We start from the raw sequence: 21,217 nt of genomic DNA on the forward strand, positions 1-21,217 counted from the left end.
TGGATATGATTGATCTCATTTAAATTTGATTTTCCTCTGTCAAAAATACTATTTGGTCAAATTAAGTGAAATCTTTTTTTTTTCCCTTAAAATTTTTTAAAAATTCCATTTTCACCCCAAACAAGGCACAGTGCCACTTTGAGTAGGGGGCTACTATCAGGGACATAATTTGCAGGGATATTATGGAGGGAGATGAGCAGTTAGATGTCTGTTCACATTACACTTGAACTTCTGCATATCAGTACAGTTGAGAAAGCAGAATCCTAGAAGGGAGTTCCAAAGTCTAGCAGTTCTTGGGCAGAAACTCTTACATCTAGGGATCTCTACTGTGTAGGAGTAGGATTTTACTGCCTGTCGGTTTGTCAGGGGTATTTACGTCGAGGGGGTACAAGTGCTTGTAGTTTGTTGGACATTCACCATTAAAATGCTTATAAGAACAGGCAGAGGGATGCAACATTTCGTCGATAAGGCAGAGGCTGAAGGTTAGATGACAGTTGAGGACCTATCTTTTGAACCCTTTCCAAGAGTGAGAGACTAGTAGCAGATGCACCAGCCCAAATGTGACAACAAACTTCATACATGGGCGAATAGTGGCCTTATAGAGCTACAGGATACTTTCAGGCGTAAGTAACTTTCTAGCACGATAGAGAGAGCCCACTTTCCTTGCAGCAGCCTCGGCAATTCCCTCAATGTATCTGTTCAAACTCATGTTCCCTGTGAACGTTAGGCCGAGGAGTTTAAAAGAAGTACTTTCAGGTAATGTATCTTTAGCCATTACTATTGGTGGTTAAGAAGGTTTCTTGTAATTATTGAAGGGAACAAGCATAGTTTTTGCAGTATTGAATGTGACCATCCGTTTATGTCCCCATTCCTCTATAGATTGGAAGTCTTCCTTTAGTGTTTCTGACATTTCCTTAGATATGTGTTCATTTGTTTTTCCCTCGTACCTGTTCCATGACGGGTGCATACAATATATATATATATATATATATATATATATATATATATATATATATATATATATATATATTTTTTATATTTTCATGTTTTAATGTCTTGATTAAACTAAACAAGTACCTATTTTTTTTTATTATTCTGTACTAAAATACGATGTGCGTGATAGTAAAACTTTTGCTGATTATATATAAGTTAACAAATTTACCGAATCTCCATTACTAACGGTTACTATATTATCCAATTTCTGCTGTACACGCTTTAACCCTTATCCTCGAGTGGCCTCTTGGCCTTGATAAGTGGTGATGCCAATGTAGAAAAAAAAAAGTAGGCTGTCGCTGTGATGATTTATATATGAATTATATAATGATAAAGGTAGATAACTCTGCGCTCTTTAATTTTGAAGAGTACATTTTTTGATTTGATTTCATCAGAAAATTCGCCGATCTTTAATATTAAGACAACGAGCAAAGAAATTTGGCCAAAGAAAAAAGGAAGAAATTGTCCTCAAAATGCCGACAATTACACTGAATCGAGCGGCTTTGTTCAAAGCTTTGGACAAAGAATACAGTAAGTTGATATAAGACTTTAATGGACTTATATTGTTGTTTTTCTCATTATTATTATTGTAGAGTTGTTGTCGTCTAAATGAGATTGGCGATTTGATTTTTTAATTTTAACTTAATTTTGTTACATCGGGTTGATTTTTAGAGAGAGAGAAAGATTTTTTTTTGTTCTCAAAATATTCGCCATCATTAAGAAGTTCGTTTCGATTTTGCGATTTATTTTAATTTCTTGACTGACGAATTATTCACTTTCAGTCTTTAGTGATTTTAATGTTTGGTGTCTGTACAGATCAACCCCCATGGCTGTACATATTGTCTCAGTAAAATCCAGTAATTAGTTACAAGAACAGTCGAAAGGCGATCATACAAAATGCAACTCGGGTTTTTGAAAAGGGAAACTATAAAAGTTGAAGCAGACTAGGGTACATTTTTTTCTACTAATTCGCTGTCACGGTATTTGTATAAATTTACCGACTATTTTCTTTCTTTCTTTCTTTCTTTAACGTTAGCCTAAGCTTTAGGTTTAAAGTTCGGCTAAAGTTGGTTTGTTTCGTTTCAAGAGATGCCGAAAAAACAAACAAAAAACAAAAAAACGCTGCGCAAAAATCTAATCGATAACGCGCAACGTTACTTTCATTTTTAGTTTATTGATAGATTCCCTCCTTTCAGGATACTAAACGTTCGTTAAGTCGACGAAGGATCGTGAATCGTCTGATTTGATGAATGACGTCATCATTTTGTGACGCCATCAAATGTGCATCGCCGCAAACAAGCAAATCCATAAGCTTTTAGCAGCATAGTATACCGTCTATTAGTATACTGAGTATACTAATAGACAACTTGGATCTAAACGATTCGTACACACACACCCACATACATACATACATACATATATATATATATATATATATATATATATATATATATATGATGGCTTTCTTCAGTCTTGATAGACTATAGATACCCACTGTAAGGGTGTCTGCGCGTAGAATTTTTGTAGCACAAAAATTCTATATGCAGACACCCTTACAGTGGGTATCTCCGACCACACCTCTCCTGAGTTGACATTGTTAAATACCAGTGGCAAGTTGAAAATTCAAGACGACTGGAAACAAATGCCGAGATAAGTGGAGAGCACATACAGCGCCTAGAATTCCCAAATGGTCACCCATCTGGTACTAACCAGGCTCAACGTTGCTTAACTTCGGTGATCTGACAAGAACTGGTGTGCCGTGATGATGTCATATAAGAGAACTGGTGTGACATGATTGGTATATACACACACACACACATACACATACACACACAACTTGAAATCTTACTAGACACTATCCTTGAGTGTCTAAGGCTTCTCTGTACATGGGTTTGTCAGGACAACCTGGCATGAGGATATTTTTCCATATTAGTAAACCTTAACTAAATATTCTAAAATCACATTTCGTATTCACAGCCCAAGTAAGATCTCCTCGATATGGCTAACCCAACTTACGAGGAATGGTTCGCCTTCTCCAAGTGATGTTACCTCAAGTAGCAGTACAAAGCTGGATACTCCACCAGACAAGGGGAATTCTTGTCCTGGAATCCAGTGAGATGAAGAGACAAAAAAAAAAATAAAATAGAAAGATATACTATAACATATGAAAATGATTAATTGGGAGGAGGAAAATTATGTTCTCAACTTTTTTATTGACTCCGTGTTTGAGAGATAAAGAACTTTAATGGAACATTCGAATATCTATGCATCTCATATAGAGTTAAAGTGTTAGCCCCAGGAAGAGGGCATCTTATAACTTTGACTGAAAGAGAAAAAACAGAGAGAAACATACACACACATATATATATATATACAGATATAGAGAGAAACATACACACACATATACACATACACACACACACACATATACACTATATAGCCATGCAACTTTTGTATATATGGTGTAATCTAGAGGTCCAATTTTCGGAAACTCTACCCATGAAATTAGACTGTATTTCACCAATAATGCATTGAATGCTGTCTTTCAAGTGGTCTATTGTGTTTAGTTTGTTAGCATAGACATAGGACTTTACATATCCTCAAAGAAAATAATCTAGGGTTAAATTGCACAAAGTAGCCAGTTGACAGGTTCGTTTTTTTTTTTAAATTATTAATTCATCAAATGCTGCTTGGGTGGCAAACTTTTTGTGATGAATTGCCAAACTAAGCTGAACTACAAAATAACCAATAGTTGCCAAATCTGCAAATGGAGTTGTAGATTTAAAGTTTGCCGCCTATAAAAAACATCTTCTCTCTCTCTCTCTCTCATATATGTATATATATTAAACAAAGCTCATCATCATTTAACAAAGAATTACCACTGTCTCTCGGCCCATTCTGCAGCGGAAGTTTCAAATTTAGATTTTTTAAATTTGTATTTTGCGATTAAGAATGATAATGTGGATCATTTAGATAACACTGAGCAACAGTTTTTTTTACTTTTTGATTCTTGTCTAGATTTCCACAGCTAATTTCGCGTAGTTTTGCTGAATCAGGAAATGGCATTTGCTTCTCTCCATCAGGTCAGGTTTTTCTAAGTTGAAAAAAAAAAAAATCAGATTTTGAGACAAAATCGATTACATTTTTGTGGCATTATCAACTGATTTTTATCAACCCACACCATCCTAAATATGTTTTTAAGAGGAAAATGATTTTGCTAACAAAATCTATTAATTACCTGAAACATTGATTACTGTGAACTGAATGGTCGGCATTTATAAAGGTAAGTACATGTAAATTGCATGTTGCTTCACCATTGTTCAAACTTCAGGGTTTGAAATTTTGTTTCTTCAGAATGCCCAGCAGCAAAGAGGTCTCTCTTCAGATTCCAATTATAGTTAGCCATCATGATTGCGTCCCAGCGACCCTGAAACTTGGTCTCCATCTCTTTCATGTCCTGATGAAATCTCTCTCCCTGCTTGTCACTCATTGAACCCAGGTTTTCAGGAAACCAGTCCATATATTGCAGATAAGGTTTCTGAAAGCAGTCAGTATGTTGTTGACAAGTTTTGCATAGTTTCTGGCCTTATTGTTGCCATTAAGGTTCTTCACTACCAGAACAAATGCGTTTCACGTTTCCAGTTCCACTTTGTTCATGGAGTTTTCGAACTCTGGATCTCTGATGTGTTGTCAGATCTGAGAACTGTCAAAGATGCCAGCTTTCAACTTCTCCAAAATTCAGAAATGGAATAAAATCTGTTTTTTTATCTCTGTCAAATTCAGACAGATGCTGGTCAAATGTGTAATGGAAACAAATGCAGCTTTAATAACGAGCGATTTTATTCACTTCATGTAGTAGAGCTGATAGGAATAATGAATTGCTTTACTTCCCCTTCAGATAAACGCCATGGCACTTGAATGCAATGGGAATGGGGGACAGTAGTTATCTTAAACAAGCAGTTGTAGACAGACATTCTAGATAATTAAGTGAGCTACATTTATGCAAATGATTTGTTTTGCTGACCAATTCACTACTACTACTACTACTACAAAAAAGTATAAATCTGCCACCTCCTCCCTCTCCTCCGCCTCCCTCTCCTCCGCCTCCCTCTCCTCCGCCTCCCTCTCCTCCTCCTCCTCTGTAAGTCTCAGTTAAATCGAAATGCTGCCAACTTCTATGCTGTGTCTGTGGTGGAAAGGGGACAGTTCTTATCCCAAACAAACAATTGTAGACAGACATCCAGAACAGTGAAGTAAGCCATATCTTTTTTATGCAAATGATTTATTTTGCTGACCAACCAATAATAGTTTCAACGGTTTTACCTTCATTTGGGCAGTATGAGAATGTGAGCGGCACAATTCTGGCTTACACCATCATTGATGGGATTTTAAATTGATTTCTCAAGGAGTGTTTTACGACATTGTCAAGTTATAGTCCCAGCAAAAGATTAGAATAAATGCTTTTTTCATCCAACTTGTAGTGTAAACGGTTGTGTTGCATGTGAGTAGCAGATTTTTTTCTTTCATTGTATTGTACATGGAAATCACTCCAGACAATGAAGCCACTTAATGTAAAGTGGTAAAAACAAAAAATTCCTCTTTAAGTTAAAAAAATTTGCCAATGATAAGTGTTATATGGGTAGATTCTAACCCAGAAAATAACAATTCTTCCCTTTTTGTCAAAAACATCGCTCATGGAATGTAAAGAGTAAATGAAAAAATAAGAGAAGCGAAAGTTATGAGGTTGTCGAATGTAAAAACTTCTCTTCAGACTTGCTGCAGGTGAGATGTGTTAGGCCAAGAGAAAGGGAAGTATTTGAAGCAAATAGGGAAGTCAAAAAAGTTGGATGAATAGGTGCCGCATGAATTGAACGGTAATAAAAAAAATTGTCATTTTGAGGTGTCTTCTACGCTCCTTTTGCGCAACAAAAACAACCCATTTCTCGAGCGGATTGTGACGTGTAATGAGAAGTGGATCCTCTACGACAACCGGTGATGTTTGGCACAGTGGTTGGATGTTGAAGAAGCTCCATAACACTTCCCAAAGCTGAAATTGCACCAAAAAAAGGTTATGGTGACTGTTTGGTGGTCTGCGGCCGGTTTCATCCATCACATCTTTTTGAATCCAGGCGAAACAATTACAGCGAAGAAGTTCTGCCAACAAATTGACGAAATGCACCAGAAGCTCCAATGTATGTGCTCGAGATTGGTCAATATGAAGAGACCAATTCTCCTCCATGACAATGCTTGCCTGCATGTTGCTCCACTGACCCTGCAGCAGCTGAACAAATTGGGCTACGAGACTCTGCCTCATCCACTATATTCACCGGACCTCTTGCCCACCGGTTATCACTTTTTCAAACTTCCTGCATGAAAAATGCTTCAGAAGTCAAAATGATGCTGAATCGGCCTTCAATGACTCAATCGTTTCCAGAACTCGAGATTTCTATGATAATTGGATAAATAAATTTGTTTCTCGTTGGCAAAAATGTGTCAATTCTAATGGTTCTTATTTCGATTAATAAAGTTTATTATGAAAGGAGTTATGATCTTTTGAAGTTCAATGTTAAAAAACGACATTATTTTTGCACCAACCTAATATCTTTGTTTGGCAACTCAGAGAGAGGTTTTTGTTTATTTGAAATAAAATAAGTGCTTCATTAAATGGGGGTTCACACTGAGAGTAACATACTTTAAGAAATATAATGATCTTAGATTGTTTGTAGATAAGCCCTTTGGTGTGTGATATCAAGTTGATATCTTGGGGTACTGGTTGATTGAATGGGGATGACTGAGAAAAAGATCAGAAATCTTAGATTCTAGTCAAAAATATATTCCAGCCTATGAGAAGGGGCAGTTAGAGCTGGTCCTCTGGTTTTGGGACAGCTAATTTGTTTTTCTAAAAGCTGCGAGTCAGTTAAATTAGTGTGCCATTTTTAGGCTCTAAACTGTGGAGCATGTTTTGATTTGGTTGGGATAGGAATTCACATTAAGAAATCTGTTATTAAACCTAAGAAAATGAATGCCATAATGCCCCCCCCCTCCAAAAAAAAAACTGTTAATTCTTTTTAGACTGAAATTGTGGTTTTATTTGGAGATAGAATTATTCTGTTTATATACTTTGAGATCAACTCCAGGCAGTCTTTGCCTGTATGATTATTTAGTTTGTGCCTGATCGAAGAAATCCTAGCTCTCTGATTGATTGAAAAATATAATAAATATTAAAATCTTAATTAGATTTCTGCATGAAAAATCTTAACAAAATTTCATGGTGAGAAGAAATATAAACAGTCACATCAGTCACCAATACTCCTTTTTTTAATGTATTATTTTTTGAGGAGGTAGTTCAATAGGCTTTTTTGCTATGAAAATTTTCAAGGCATTATTTCTTTCCTTTTTTTTTTTATCTGAAAAAGAAAAATCGTCTTCCATTTTTTTCTTCATGTCTTTTTCTTTCTCTTTTTCAGCCGATGATGAATTTGCCGACCTTTGTTTTGATTATGGCCTTGAATTGGATGAAATCGTAAGCAGCCATTTTTCATTTCTTCGTTTCATAATCTTTTGTAAAATTTTGCACCTGTGGTCATGTTCATTTGTATCTGTTGTTCAGTTTGTATGCAAGGATACCCTCCCCCTCCTCTGAGGTTTGAAGATCTTTCCGAATATATAATAGAGACGATGTCTACTTGAAATAGACAGTGCCTTAGTAAACCATTAACTGTCCTTCTAGTCTGCCATACAATAATTTCTTTGATCTGTAATTGACATCTGCTGGTCTTAGCAAAATAATAAATATAAAAGAACATCTCCATACGTCATGTTTTCCCCAAGGACGATTTTAAAAACAAATATTGCTTTTTACTTGACTCTCTTATACAAATTTTTATGCAATTCTCTTCTGCATGCACTCATTGGTGTCTTAGGTTGTATCAAATTAAATGATACTTAGTTGTTCTCGTTACAGCTGTTCATTCTCTGCTCATTGAAAACTCTGCATTCCGGCATATTTCTCGAGACATTTCATTCTTGCATTACATCCCCTGTTTTCTCGATGATGATAGCATCTCTGACGAAACATCTTCCAACAGAAATTATGTATTATAATATGTAAACTACTTACTATGCTGCTATTACTACTACTATTAATAATAAGCATAATAATAATACTAATAATTCGTCTAAGAATGGGATAAATTTCTTCAGTTAAAATATCTGTGGGAAGATGTTTCGTCGGGGATGCCAAATCAACTATCACCGTATAGAAAACAAGGGAGGTAATGCAATAATGGAATGTCTCGAGAAACATGCCGGAATGCCGAGAAATCTAATACAATTGTTACTCTAAACACATTTTTTTTTAATAATTCTTGCATAATCATTTGATATTGATTATCCAATCAAATTAAAGCATTCATTGAAACCCCTGGTGCTGTGCATGCCCCTGTCCATTTGATGTTGTCCTCCTGACTGAAGATATTTTTTGTTACACATGTCTCTTTATTGTTGCTTGTTTTGGCAGCTGAAACAAAAAGGCTGCTGATGCATTCTCTTATAATAATTATTCAAACAAATCATTACTTAGAAACCTAAGAATTTATTTATGAGTGTCTAGTGGTTGAAAAAGCAAAAGAGGGGGAAAAGAAAGAGTAGTTAATCATGTTTTAAACACATTGTTTGATTATATTAACTTTGTATTCAAACATAATTAATGTCTCATGGATACTTCCATCAAGACTGATTAAAATACTTTCTCTATCACTCTGATTTTGGGCCGAGCATCAAAGATCAAAGTGTAGTATCTGTTCCGGCAGATGCTAAACTGAAAAACCATTGCCCTTGTGGCAATCAGTTTCTGGTCCCTGTAGAGGCAACCCTATATACCAAGAGGCAGGGAGCTGGTCCTCCTTTCCCCTACCCCTCCCACTTCTCCACATTAAAAAACAGCTTTGTGCCTAATTTGCTCAGTGGGGAAGCAAATAAATACCCACTCTGATTTTATTGGTTTTATCCACCTAAATATTGTTAACTTTTTTCTCACAATTTTTACTTATAATAACAGGGTCATCTGCTTGAACTTTGCTGACTTTTCTCTTGACAAAACATCCAAACTAATCATTAATTAATATGCACTAGGACATTTATTTACTAACCAACCTAATCACCTTAATATTTAACAAAATGTCTGCTCTGAAAACAAAAGTTATTTGCAAAATCATTGATGTTTGTTTTTTTTTCTTGAATTTTGTGGATCGTTTGATACTTTTATTTATAATTGATTCTTTTTATTTTCTTTTTTGTATGTGTGCACATAGACTTCTGAAAAAGCGATGCACGCCAAAGAACAAGGCGTAACTGAAGCATCTGAAAATTTGTCGGATGAAATTGTCTACAAAATTGACATCCCAGCAAACAGGTAAACAAAACCAGTTGGAGTTTTTTCAATGCTAACACATCTCTTTACATTGTAAAGATTGTTCTGATTCATTGATTTCGAATAGAGCCCCATCCCTTGTTGACACAACAAACAGTTCTTGGCATTTTATTGCTAGTACCTGTCAAAAAAGAAAAAACAATTGGTGAAACTGTGTATTAACTTTTCCTGTTTTACACATCATAACACGTCATCCGAAATAGAATGTGTTTATTAATTTGGTGACCGATGGCCAATTATATTCCACACTTTTTTGTTTGTTTTATTTCATTTTCGTACAATTTTTTGATAAAAAATATTGTTTTTAAATAACATTCGTGAACTGATTTTTTTTTTCAAATGAATATATGTATATGTATTTTTAACATATGTTTATTTACATATATTTTTGAATGTGTTTATTTTCAAACAATGTAATGTTCGCAGTGTTTTTAGATTGAGTAAGATAGATTTAGTATAGGACGTAATATTAGTGCATTTTTTTTAATTGATTAAAAGAATGTAATTAAGAATATTTAAAAACAAATCTAAATAAACATTTATTTGTAATTTATGTATAAAAAAATGTAAATAAACATTTTTATTTGTAAAAATGTAAATAAAGATATTTATTTGTAAAAAATGTAAATAAACATATTTGTAAAAAATGTGAATAAACATATTTATTTGTAAAAATAATGTCAAACATATTTGTAAAAAATGTAAACATATTTGTAAAAAATGTAAATAAACATTTATTTGTAAAAAATGTAAATGTATTTATTTGTAAAAAATCTAAATAAGTGTATTTATTTGTAAAAAATGTAAATAAATATATTTGTAAAAATGTACATAAACATATTTATTTGTAAAAAAAAATGTAAATATATTTATTTGTAAAAAAAATGTAAATTGTAAAAAATATAAATAAACATTTATTTGTAAAAAATGTAAATAATTTGTAAAAAATGTAAATAAACATTTATTTATAAAAATGTAAATAAACATATTTATTTGTAAACATTTATTTATAAAAAATATAAATAAACATATTCATTTGTAAAAAATGTAAATATTTATTTGTAAAAAAATGTAAATAAACATATTTATGTGTAAAAAAAATCAGTTTACAGATATTCTTAACAAGAAAGCATGGAACCTAATTAGCCAGAGGGTTTCCAAGTTAACTAACACCATCTATTTCCTATAATGTAATAATGTTCAAAACAAAAAACAGCTTGAGAAAGTTAAATGATATTCAAAACATGAAATTATTCAAAAAAGTCAATATGCAATTTTTTGCCAGTAAACTTCATCCTAGAAATGATAATTTAGATTTCAACTTGCAAATTAAACATCTTTTCAAGAATAAACACTGCAATATTTCTCTGGACATTTTTGATTTTCAAATACTAAAAAAAAGTCACAAAAGCTATTTCAATTTGAGTGAATAAATTTCATGCGATGTTTATTTTTTTATTATTCAGATATGACTTGCTCTGTTTGGAAGGCCTGAGCCGTGGTTTGCTGGTCTTTTTGCAAAAGTAAGTTAATCTTTTCCTTTTCTTTTTTAATAAACTATGTGTAAAAAATCATTTAACCATGAGATCAATATGAACTGGGACACATGTGAAGGTGAATGTGACCTTTATTGTCTTTCTAAAGATACAAACGTTAATGATGATTGCAGGATATTAATTCTTTGGTATAAATAACAAGCATAGTAGGCCGCTTGTTGGCAAGAACAATGCCATTAGATATTTTACTTTTAAGGTATAAATGAAAATATTAAAAGTTTATGTAGCAATGTGGATACCTTGAAAAACCTGGCAGAAAGAGAAAAAATAACAAAATTTTTTCACAATTTAGAGTGGGGATCAGTTTTGCATATAAATTTAATGTAAAATGATCCTCCATTTCCGGTTAGTTGAGCTTTGTTTTTCTTTTTATTATTAGGTATAAATTTTGTGTATTATTTTTTGTACATGTTTAGTAGTAGTGGTGGTGGTACGATATCAACTTTTTTATGCAATTTTTTTTGTTGAATGGAAATCACTTAAGACAAGGCATGTAGCCACTTGATGTAAGGAGCTAACAAAAACAAAAGATTATTATCGTAAAGACAGGAGATGCTGATTTTAGTTTGAAAAGACCAAGGTTGTAGGAAAACAGTGAGCAGGAAGAGAGTTCCACAATCATGTAGTCCTTGGAAAGAAGCTTCTGGAATAAGAAGCTGCATTACAATGAGGTATTAAAACTATGAATTAATGGAGACCACTAGATCAATGAGTCAAACGAGCTAGAACAAAGGAAGCAGGAAATAGATCAGACAATTCTGAAAGATACAAGCTATAATAGTATTTATAGAAAAAACTGAGATTAGCAACACCTGACAGATGTGATGTTGCTAATCTCAGTTTTTTCTAGGAGTGAAGAAGAAAAGGTGGAGCCAATCAAATTAAAGATATGTTTCTGCACCTTATCAAGAACCCATAAATGGGACAGTAATTCACCAGCCCAAATATGACAACAATACTTCAGCCCCAGTACTTTACACCTGCTGTTAGGACGGCCTCCTTAGTGGTTAGTCCAAGGTTCGGGTCCCTGACTATCAAGCCAATAATGTTAGCCCAGAAAAACGTTTACCTCCGGCACCCTTACTAGTGACATGGTCACAAGAATAGAAATAGAAACAGAAAAATTTCCAATATCTCAGGCTACTGCTAACGCAAAATTCTGCTGACCTAGAAGATAGCTTTTTCTTCTCCCTTTGTCAGAAAAATCACTCGTTCCAAACACGAGGACTAAGAGACAAATTAGGAGAAGCAAGAGTTATGGGAGCTGCTGACAACGCATTCACATTGCATTATCTGCTCTCCATTAAGAAAAAAAAGAAAAAGAACAGAGAAACTTATACGAATATTAAGTATTCTACTTAATATAAATACAATAGGCCTATTTAGGGGAAAGTATGGCGATAGGTTTCCCTCTCATTAACTGAAATATAGAAAGAAAGTTACAAATTTAACGTCCTTAATTCTTCTGTTAGAATAACCTTGAGTCATTCCCAACTTGATTTGAATCGAAATCATCTACCCCTTTTGCATTACTTCGACACTAGACGGCGCATTTATTAGTATGTCTTTTTGAAAAGAATACTAAAAATGGAATGGCGTCGCCAGTTTTTTATTTTTGCAAAAGAAATGTGGAAATATGTTGAAATTCAAAATTGGAGAACATGTTTATTTTGAGGGAATTTAGTGAGCAAATTACAAGCCACAAATTAACAACAATAAATAGCAATCAGTTTTAACAATTGTATTTGGAAGAGGTGTTCCGGGACAAGTGTAGAAAGAAAAACAATTCGGTAAATAAATTAATACATAAATGAAAGAGAATTTAACACATTAAGTCTTTTTAGAAATCTGTTTGTAAATTTGATAATGTGCTGTTGACACAACAGACAATTTTACAACATTTAATCAGTATGGTTGGACATAAGAATGGTAGGGTGAATAGCCATTACTTAAAAACTTTTTATTTCTGCAATCAAGCAATTTTCATTTTATGTAATATTATTGATGTAACCCCCCCCCCCCCCCAATTTAGGAAGAGAAAAAAGAGTAAATAAGTTGATCAACAGAACAAGGGTTATAGGAAGTGAGTTTAGTAAAAAAAAGTAATTGAGATGAAGTTGTTCATTAAGGCACACAAAGGAAGGTGAAATAGATTTGTTAATCAAGTTGTGGCAGTGATTGGGACAAAATATTGTACAATAGAGGTCGATATATTTACAGTTAGTTTTACAAACAGTTTTAGGAGTGGCAATAACTTTTGCAACTATTTATGATGGGGAAAGTTTGTGAATAATCTTGAGTTTACGACAGTTAAAGAGAGTTTTCAGTTTGGGACAGTTGGTGATTTAGAAGTTGTCTGAGAGAGATTGGAAAGATTGGAATCAAAGCCAGGCGAGAGTAGACCAGGCTGACATGACCAAATAGCTAGCGACGAACAATGTTTGAGGTCCCTTTTTCTACTCCATGTGACGTTATCACACACACACACACACACACACACACACACACACACACCGAACTTCACTGATTTACATCAAGTACTCATCTTATGTTGTTTTATCGTAGCGTGATCACAAAGGTGATCATCTGATTACATTTATTTTATTAGACATTTGATAAGATTGTCGGTTAAAAATAATGTAAATTTTCTTTTCAGAATCGAAGCACCAATTTATTCAAAAGTCGAAGCTGCTGATGGTCAAGGTCAAAAGTTAATCATCAAACCGGAGGTAAATAAAATAATATTTTTTATTTGAAGAAAAAAAATGGCTGATATAAACAAGTTTAGGAGAGAGAAAACTGATATTACCAGAAACTGAGAAAAATGTTTTTCCTTTTTCATTTGTAGACTGACCAAGTGCGTCCTCATTGTGTGGCAGCTGTTTTGCGGAATTTTACATTTGACAAGGTGAGATTTTCTTTCTTTTGTTTTCGTTCAAATTAAAACATGAATCAATTTACAAATTAAATTGAGAACTAAAAAAATTTAGGATGAGATAATTAAAGCTAGAAGATAATATTTTTGTGACATTAAAGAAAAAAGGGGAGGATTTTTGCTGGGAAGAGAAGGCTTAATGCTTGGGTTGGATAGACAGTCAGGCTTTCAGCAGGGAAAGAAATAAAAATAAAAATAATAACAAACAAGATAAATGCAACTGTAGACACCGCACACTCTGCCCACTTCAGAATAAATGTCTAACCAAAAGTATAGTTTACCAGGCAACAATATTTGCGAAAGAAAACCCGAATAATAAGAAATATTACATAGATATGATTTCCTTAGATTTCAAAACTCGATATTATGACCACAAAAGTACATTCAATAATAAAAAACACCGTATGAAAACCACGCTAGCAAACAAATACTGGGAACTCAAGGAAAGCGGATGTTTGCCGGTAGTCAAATGGAAAATAGTAAGACAAGCAAACACATGTAGAGACCTAGACGATCCATGTAGATTATGCCTTCACGAAAAATTTGCTATCCTATACTTTAAAGAACCTCAACATCTATTAAACTGTAGGAGAGAAATAGCAAACAACTGTGTTCACAGGATAAAGTTTACTCTAGGATAAAGATACAAAATAATTTTAAAACTAACAAAAACAATAGAAAATAAACAAATTAAATAAGTAAACATGCATATAGAAAATAAACAAATTAAACATGCATATAGAAAATAAACAAATTAAATAAATAAACATGCATATCACACACACACACACACATCTATATATATATATATATATATTTAAACTAACATATAAAAAAAAAACTTAACCTAGATTTAAAACAGGTCAAGACACTAGATATCTCCTCTAAATAGCAAACACAAAGGAACGGGTCAGCCGGAGGTCAAATGGGCCTTTGTCCTGTAAGTGCCTGCTCATTGGCTGATTAGGAAGGATGCGGTGAGTACTAGAAAGCTGATTGGCTAACAAAAACCCCAATAGAAGGTGCGTATATAAAAACGTGAGACAACCACAAAATTCTCGCATACGCCTGAAGAATCCTAGAGTAGATGAAACACGGAATATTCAGTGTAGCTTAATCGCCATATATATTTTATAACTTACTAACTAGCTCTACCTACATATTGAGCACTGTTGAAGTAAATATTTTAAGTTTACGTATAAATTTATACTTTTGTATATTAATTTATGTGAATAAATGAAGTAGTTATATATATATATATATATATATATATATTTCATCTGTGTAAGAGGGCATAAAATGGTGTAATATTTGCATATTACTTGGAAAAAAGAAGAAAGAAAAAAATGAATGAAGGAAGCTGACGTTAGCCTAAGGAAGTTTTATACCAGCTAAATTCATGACATGACTTTTTCTCAAAATTGAATTTTAGGCAGATACATGTATCATCATATGAGTCCTGTTCAATATGTTGGCTCTCAAGTTCAAATATCGTTAAATGCACCAGTTGAATGGAAGCATCTTAAGAATGCATCCGTTTCTCATTTTCTTTGTTTCTTCGCGTAAATTAAGTCAAGGAAAATGGAAGAATAAAATGTAATTTCCATTTTTTTTCTTTCAGGAACGTTACAACAGTTTCATCGATCTCCAAGAAAAATTACATCAAAATATTTGCAGGTAAAAACTTTTTTTTTTTGTTCTGTCACAGAATATTATGTCAATTCTCTAATATCTGCAGCAGAACATACAAACGAAATTGTCTGAACCACAAAAAAACACTAATAAAAAATAGATGATAAAGAATTCATGACAGTAAATTGTCTGATGGGTATTCTTTTAATTCGTTTTCTCTCTCCAATATATATATATATACATATATATATATATATATATATATATATATATATATATATTAGTTATCCACAGACAAACTCTTTTGTTGTATCACAGCTCTTCATTGTAGCTAGGTAAGCACCCATCCCAAGCCAGGGATTACAACCATCTAGTTGATAGTCGGCAGTTTTCCTTCTGACCCATGGGATTGGCATCTGTAAACGGTATCATCAAATGTCTTTTATACAAACATTTGACCACTACTTTTAACGTAGTTGATTTACAAAGAACTTTGCATTATGCTAAGTAAGCCTCAAGCGAAATCATTTCTTTCCTCTCTGTACTGCTCTAACCAAGTATGCTGACCTGTTCCACAAATCTCAAAATCCTCAACATGAAATATCTTCAAAACAAAAACACGAATAAACCTAGAACCCTATCCTCCAACATAGACCCCTACTACCATGTCTCCTTCTCCAACGTCAGGGGTCTACGTTCCAACCTTCCAGAGGTTGAAACCCAATTACAAGAGACAAAACCATACATTTTTTCTAAGTGAAACTGGAATAGGGCCGACCACCTCCCTAGATGAGTTCTTAATTGATTGATACTCTAACTTAACATCTAAATCTGACCCCCAAGATCGCCATGGGCATGGAATATGTGCCTACATTAAAGATGGCTTCCCGTGTGGCAGGGATATATCCAGAGAAGACCCTAATCTACCTTATATGTGCTTCCGGGTTGCACTTGCTTATACCACTGCATTTATATTTGCCCTCTATCGCCCCCACAACAGCGGAGTTACTATCTTTAAGAGTATATCGGAGAAAATTGACCACATCCTGTCTGCTCATCCCGCGGCTAATATTCACATTTGCGGTGACTTCAATGTCCACAATGTTGAATGGTTGACCCACTCAAATAAGACTGATGATGAGGGGAGGTTCTGTCATGATTTTGCCATTGCCTATAACCTCACTCAGATTGTTCGCGAGCCCACCCATTTGCCTGATACTACCGGTCAGTATGCAAGCCTTCTAGACCTTTTTCTCTCCACTTCCCCTGAGCTATGCTCATGTGATGTTCTATCTCCTCTGGGATCCTCCGACCACTCCGTTGTATTAGTTAAGATAAAAATGAAATATAATAATCTTCAGACGTACCTCTCCACAGTACTGTATACCGATACTCTATGGCGGACTGGGATAGCTTCCGTACATTCATATCTGATCTACCTCTCCATTCCATGTTTAAAAAGGATGTGTCCTCTATAGTATCAGACCTGACTGAATGGTTACTTGCTGGCATAGACCAATTCATACCATCCAAAATTTTCAACAAAAACCTAACAGCCAGCCATGGTTCTCCCCTGAATGTGCTGCTAGCATCGCACATAGAAATCACTTTTTCCATAGCTACCAACGTAATAGATGTACTGAGACTAAAGCTGCTTTCAGGACCGCCAGCAACCACTGTAAAAGAGTAATAAAAAATGTAAGAGAGCTATATGCTCAATCCGTTAAATCCAAAGTAGCTGAGCAGCGGCTTGGTTCCCACCAGTTGTGGCAAATAGCAAATAGGATCCTGAACAGAAACGTGCGTTCTATCCCAACCATTATCAATGGTCCAGAGGTCATCTCGTCAGCATCAGACAAGGCCAAACTATTTGCCAAAAACTTGGCAGCAAATTCTACCCTATGTGACGAAGGCCATCAACTCCCCGTATTTCCTCCTACAACACACAACACGCTAGGTAACATACAAATATCTGTGCGTGAGGTCGCCAACCTAATCAAGAACCTCAATTCCAGTAAAGCAACTGGCCCTGACTGTATTCCAATTATAATATTAAAAAAGCTACAACATGAAATTGCCCCCATACTTACGAAACTGTTTAAGCGTTGCCTTAAGGAGAAGTGCTTTCCAACACCCTGGAAAACCTCATCAGTATGCCCTGTATTTAAGAATTTAGGTGATAAGTCATCTCCCTCTCAATACAGACCAATAAGTCTCCTGAGTGTCATGAATAAGTTGCTGGAATCCATATTAAATAGAGAAGTAGTCAACCACCTCAGCAGAAATAACCTTCTTAGTGACATGCAATTGCTCTTGACATATCAAAGGCCTTCGATAAGGTATGGCATAAAGGCCTACTTCACAAGATTTCCAGCTATGGTATAACTGGAAATGTTTTCTCTATCATTAAATCATTTCTCTCTGATAGGCTCATAAGAGTAGTGGTTGATGGGCAGAAATCAGAGGCCCACAGTATTAATGCTGGAGTTCCTCAAGGGTCCATCCTGGGCCCAACTCTCTTCTTGATCTACATCAATGATCTCCCAAAACAAATACTAAAATCATTCGTTGACATCTATGCTGATGACACGACTATCTATGGCAACACATCAAAGGCCGTAAATGACAACGTTCTCTCTGATTCTCTCTCCTCAGATCTTGAGCGCGTGGTACAGTGGGGGAAGAGGTGGCTTGTTACCTTTAATGCATCTAATACTAAGCTCCTATCATTACATCATAAACGCTCTGATCCCCATCTGGCATCGATTGAAATGAATGGCTCTCGTCTAGGGGAGGCCCCATGTTTTGATAAGCTTCTGGGTTTGACCTTTACTCCTGATCTGAAATGGAACACATACATCAGGTCTGTTGCCAAGGTCACTGGGAAAATAGTGGGATCCTTCTACCGCTCCAGAAGATATCTCACTAATGATGCAATTCTCTATCTATATAAAAGCCAAGTACGTCCAAGGATGGAGTACTGCTGCCACATCTGGGCAGAAGCTGCTAAAAACAGTCTATCCTGCCTTGACAGAGTACAAAATAGACTTCGTGGCTTGGTGGGGGATGACCTTTTCTCTTCCCTGCAACCTCTCTCCCACAGAAGAGACGTTGCGAGCCTATCTCTGTTTTATCGTTATTTCCATGGCAAGTGCTCGTCTGAACTCCATTCTCTGACCCCCCCCCCCGACAATCTTTCACGAAAAACACCCCTCTAGCTGAAACGACTGTCAATAATTTTCCCCACTCTTTATCCGTCCCTAAATCAAAACGTAGATTCTATGAACAAAGCTTCTTTCTTAGAACTGCACGGCTGTGGAACTCTCTGCCGCTTGCCTGTTCCCCCCCCCCCCCCGGAATTCAACTTGGATGTCTTCAAGTCCAACACAAACAAATTCCTGATGAACCGCCCCCTTAAGTAATGACACCTATCAAATCCCCAATACTAACTATTACTATGATACTATCCCACTGATTAGTGTACACACAATAACCCTTATCCCCGAGTGGCTCCTGGGCCTTGATAAGTGGTGACACCCATGTAAAAAAAAAAAAATTAATGAGACTCCTGTTTTTTGGGGAATTCAAAAGTTTGCCAGTTTGAAGATAGAAACTATTTAAATAGAAAACTTTCTGACATCTAGGGATCTTTACAGTGAAAAGGTGAGATTTTGCTGCATATTGGGTTTGTCAGGGGTATTTATGTTGAGAGAGTGTAAGTACTTCGAGTTCATTGGAGCACATTCCATTAAAATATTTATAAAACAGGGACAGGGATGCAACATTTCGGCGATGGGGCAGAGGTTGGAGCTTGGTTGATAGTATAGGGCCTATTAGATTTGAGACTCTTTTTGGAATCCTGTCTAAGAACAAGAGACCAGTGACAGATGCACCAATACTTTATGTATGGGAAAATAGTGGCTTTGTAGAGGTACAGTATATTCTCAGGTTTCTAATTTCTGCGATTCAATATATTTTCTGGTTAATTTGGTATGCCTTCTCTTGGTTGCAACTATTTCACTCTTACAATCATTTCTGTATACTTTTATCTATTTGTTCTGGATTTATGTAGGATAAGTCTGGGAAATGCATGCTGCCTTTGAGCAATGGCAGCTGCACAAGTAGAAGTAAACCATTGGGGAGAGTGGGGTTTGCTATAGAACTTCTGTGTTGGAACATGTGTTTCCATTGTAACCCGACGTGCGCCCCATGCCAGATTGCCGACTCCCAACGTCGTGTACCGTGGATTTTTCGTTCGATTATTCCTCTATTCCTCTTATGACCGGATCGTCCTTTTCCTGTTGGCGATTGTCGATGAGAACACACGCGGTTCACAAAATAGAAATATGAACAAAGAAAGGAAAAACACAAGCGCCAATGTTCACATATAAATTGACTGTTGGACTTGTGAGCGTGGGTGTGTCTTCTCCCCGTTCTATTGATGTTACATTCGTCTATCTCTGTTTCACAGTCAACTCTAAAATTGTCCACGTCTATTTCACAGTCAACTCTAAAATTGTCCACGTCTATTTCACAGTCAACTCTATAACTGTTCAACTATAATCGTTATCAACTCCAATCCGACGTCAAGGGTATCTAGTTGTTAACTCTGTCCAACTTCCATCCACTGTCTAGCGCATCTAGATGTCAACTGACTGTCTCCTCTGTCTTTGTCTCTCAGGTCGTCCACCCCACCCTGGCTAACGGAAACTGCCCTTCCCTGTTTTATCAGTAGATTTCTATAGTTATTGTTTGCTATTTCCTATCTCTTGTTGATTGTAGGATATTTCCTCTTTCTTTGTTTATTCTAAGCTATTTCCTCTTCCTTTGTCTATTCTCCCCTCTCAGCTCAAATCCACCTCAGGGCCACTTTATAGTATCACACCATTGCTGCTTTAAACCATTCAGTAGCCTCATTTGCACATTGCTCTTCAGGAAGAGAAAAGATACTGCTTCATGAGGCATCTCTGATATGATCCTTGATGCCTTCTCAGTCAGCCTTCTTGAAGTACCTTCTAATTTTGAGCAGTGGATCTTGAACTTGGTCAATAGTTTAGGCTGATTATGAAGCCTCATCGCAAAAAATTGAAAAAAAAAAAAAAAATTAGGCTGATGTCTACCAGTATCACAACATGGTCAGCGTTCCTGAGTGGGCTATAGGCATTTGGTACACAATCCTTGGGGACTGTGATCAGAAATAGATTTAAAAATGAGGTTTACTGATTCTGTCGATCTGGGAGACGGGTCAAGAATGTGACTGTCTATGTAAGGGAATGGGATATAGAAAAGTTATGTGTGATACTACTAGTTATGTCTGCATAACTAGAGAAACCAAGCCAATGACTGTGGTGGACATTAAGTTTTTTTTATTTTATTTTTTTAATTACATTTTCACCCCAAACAAGGCATATTGCCACTTTGATGTAGGGAGCTACTATCAGGGACATAAGCTACAAGGGTACTATGTGGGGAGTTGAGCAACAAGATGTCGGTTCACATTACACTTGAACTTCTGCATGTCAGTACAGTTGGGGAAGCAGGAACCCGGAAGGGAATTCCAAAGTCTAGCGGTTCTGGGGAAGAAACTACTGGAATAGAAGGCTCTCTTACATCTAGGGATCTCAATTGTGAAGGGGTGGGACTTTGCTGCTTGTCGAGTTTGTCTGGGGT

The 21,217-nt window shown here is 35.4% G+C and overlaps 1 protein-coding gene across 1 annotated transcript in view; it reads left to right on the forward strand.

Annotated features, from left to right (window-relative positions):
* Positions 1–1,337: 1,337 nt before the first annotated feature.
* Positions 1,338–21,217, forward strand: part of LOC145300683 (phenylalanine--tRNA ligase beta subunit-like) — a 48,811-nt gene continuing 28,931 nt past the window's right edge. The window contains exons 1-7 of the mRNA XM_080144506.1: positions 1,338–1,524; positions 7,461–7,516; positions 9,306–9,406; positions 10,891–10,947; positions 13,637–13,709; positions 13,829–13,888; positions 15,537–15,592. Coding sequence (XP_080000632.1) covers positions 1,467–1,524; positions 7,461–7,516; positions 9,306–9,406; positions 10,891–10,947; positions 13,637–13,709; positions 13,829–13,888; positions 15,537–15,592 — 461 coding nt within the window. The 5' untranslated portion in view covers positions 1,338–1,466. The remainder of the gene's footprint in view (positions 1,525–7,460; positions 7,517–9,305; positions 9,407–10,890; positions 10,948–13,636; positions 13,710–13,828; positions 13,889–15,536; positions 15,593–21,217) is intronic.

The sequence above is a fragment of the Euprymna scolopes genome, chromosome 2 (genome assembly GCF_053919585.1).
Source record: "Euprymna scolopes isolate OS-2025 chromosome 2, ASM5391958v1, whole genome shotgun sequence".
NCBI lineage: Eukaryota > Metazoa > Mollusca > Cephalopoda > Sepiida > Sepiolidae > Euprymna > Euprymna scolopes.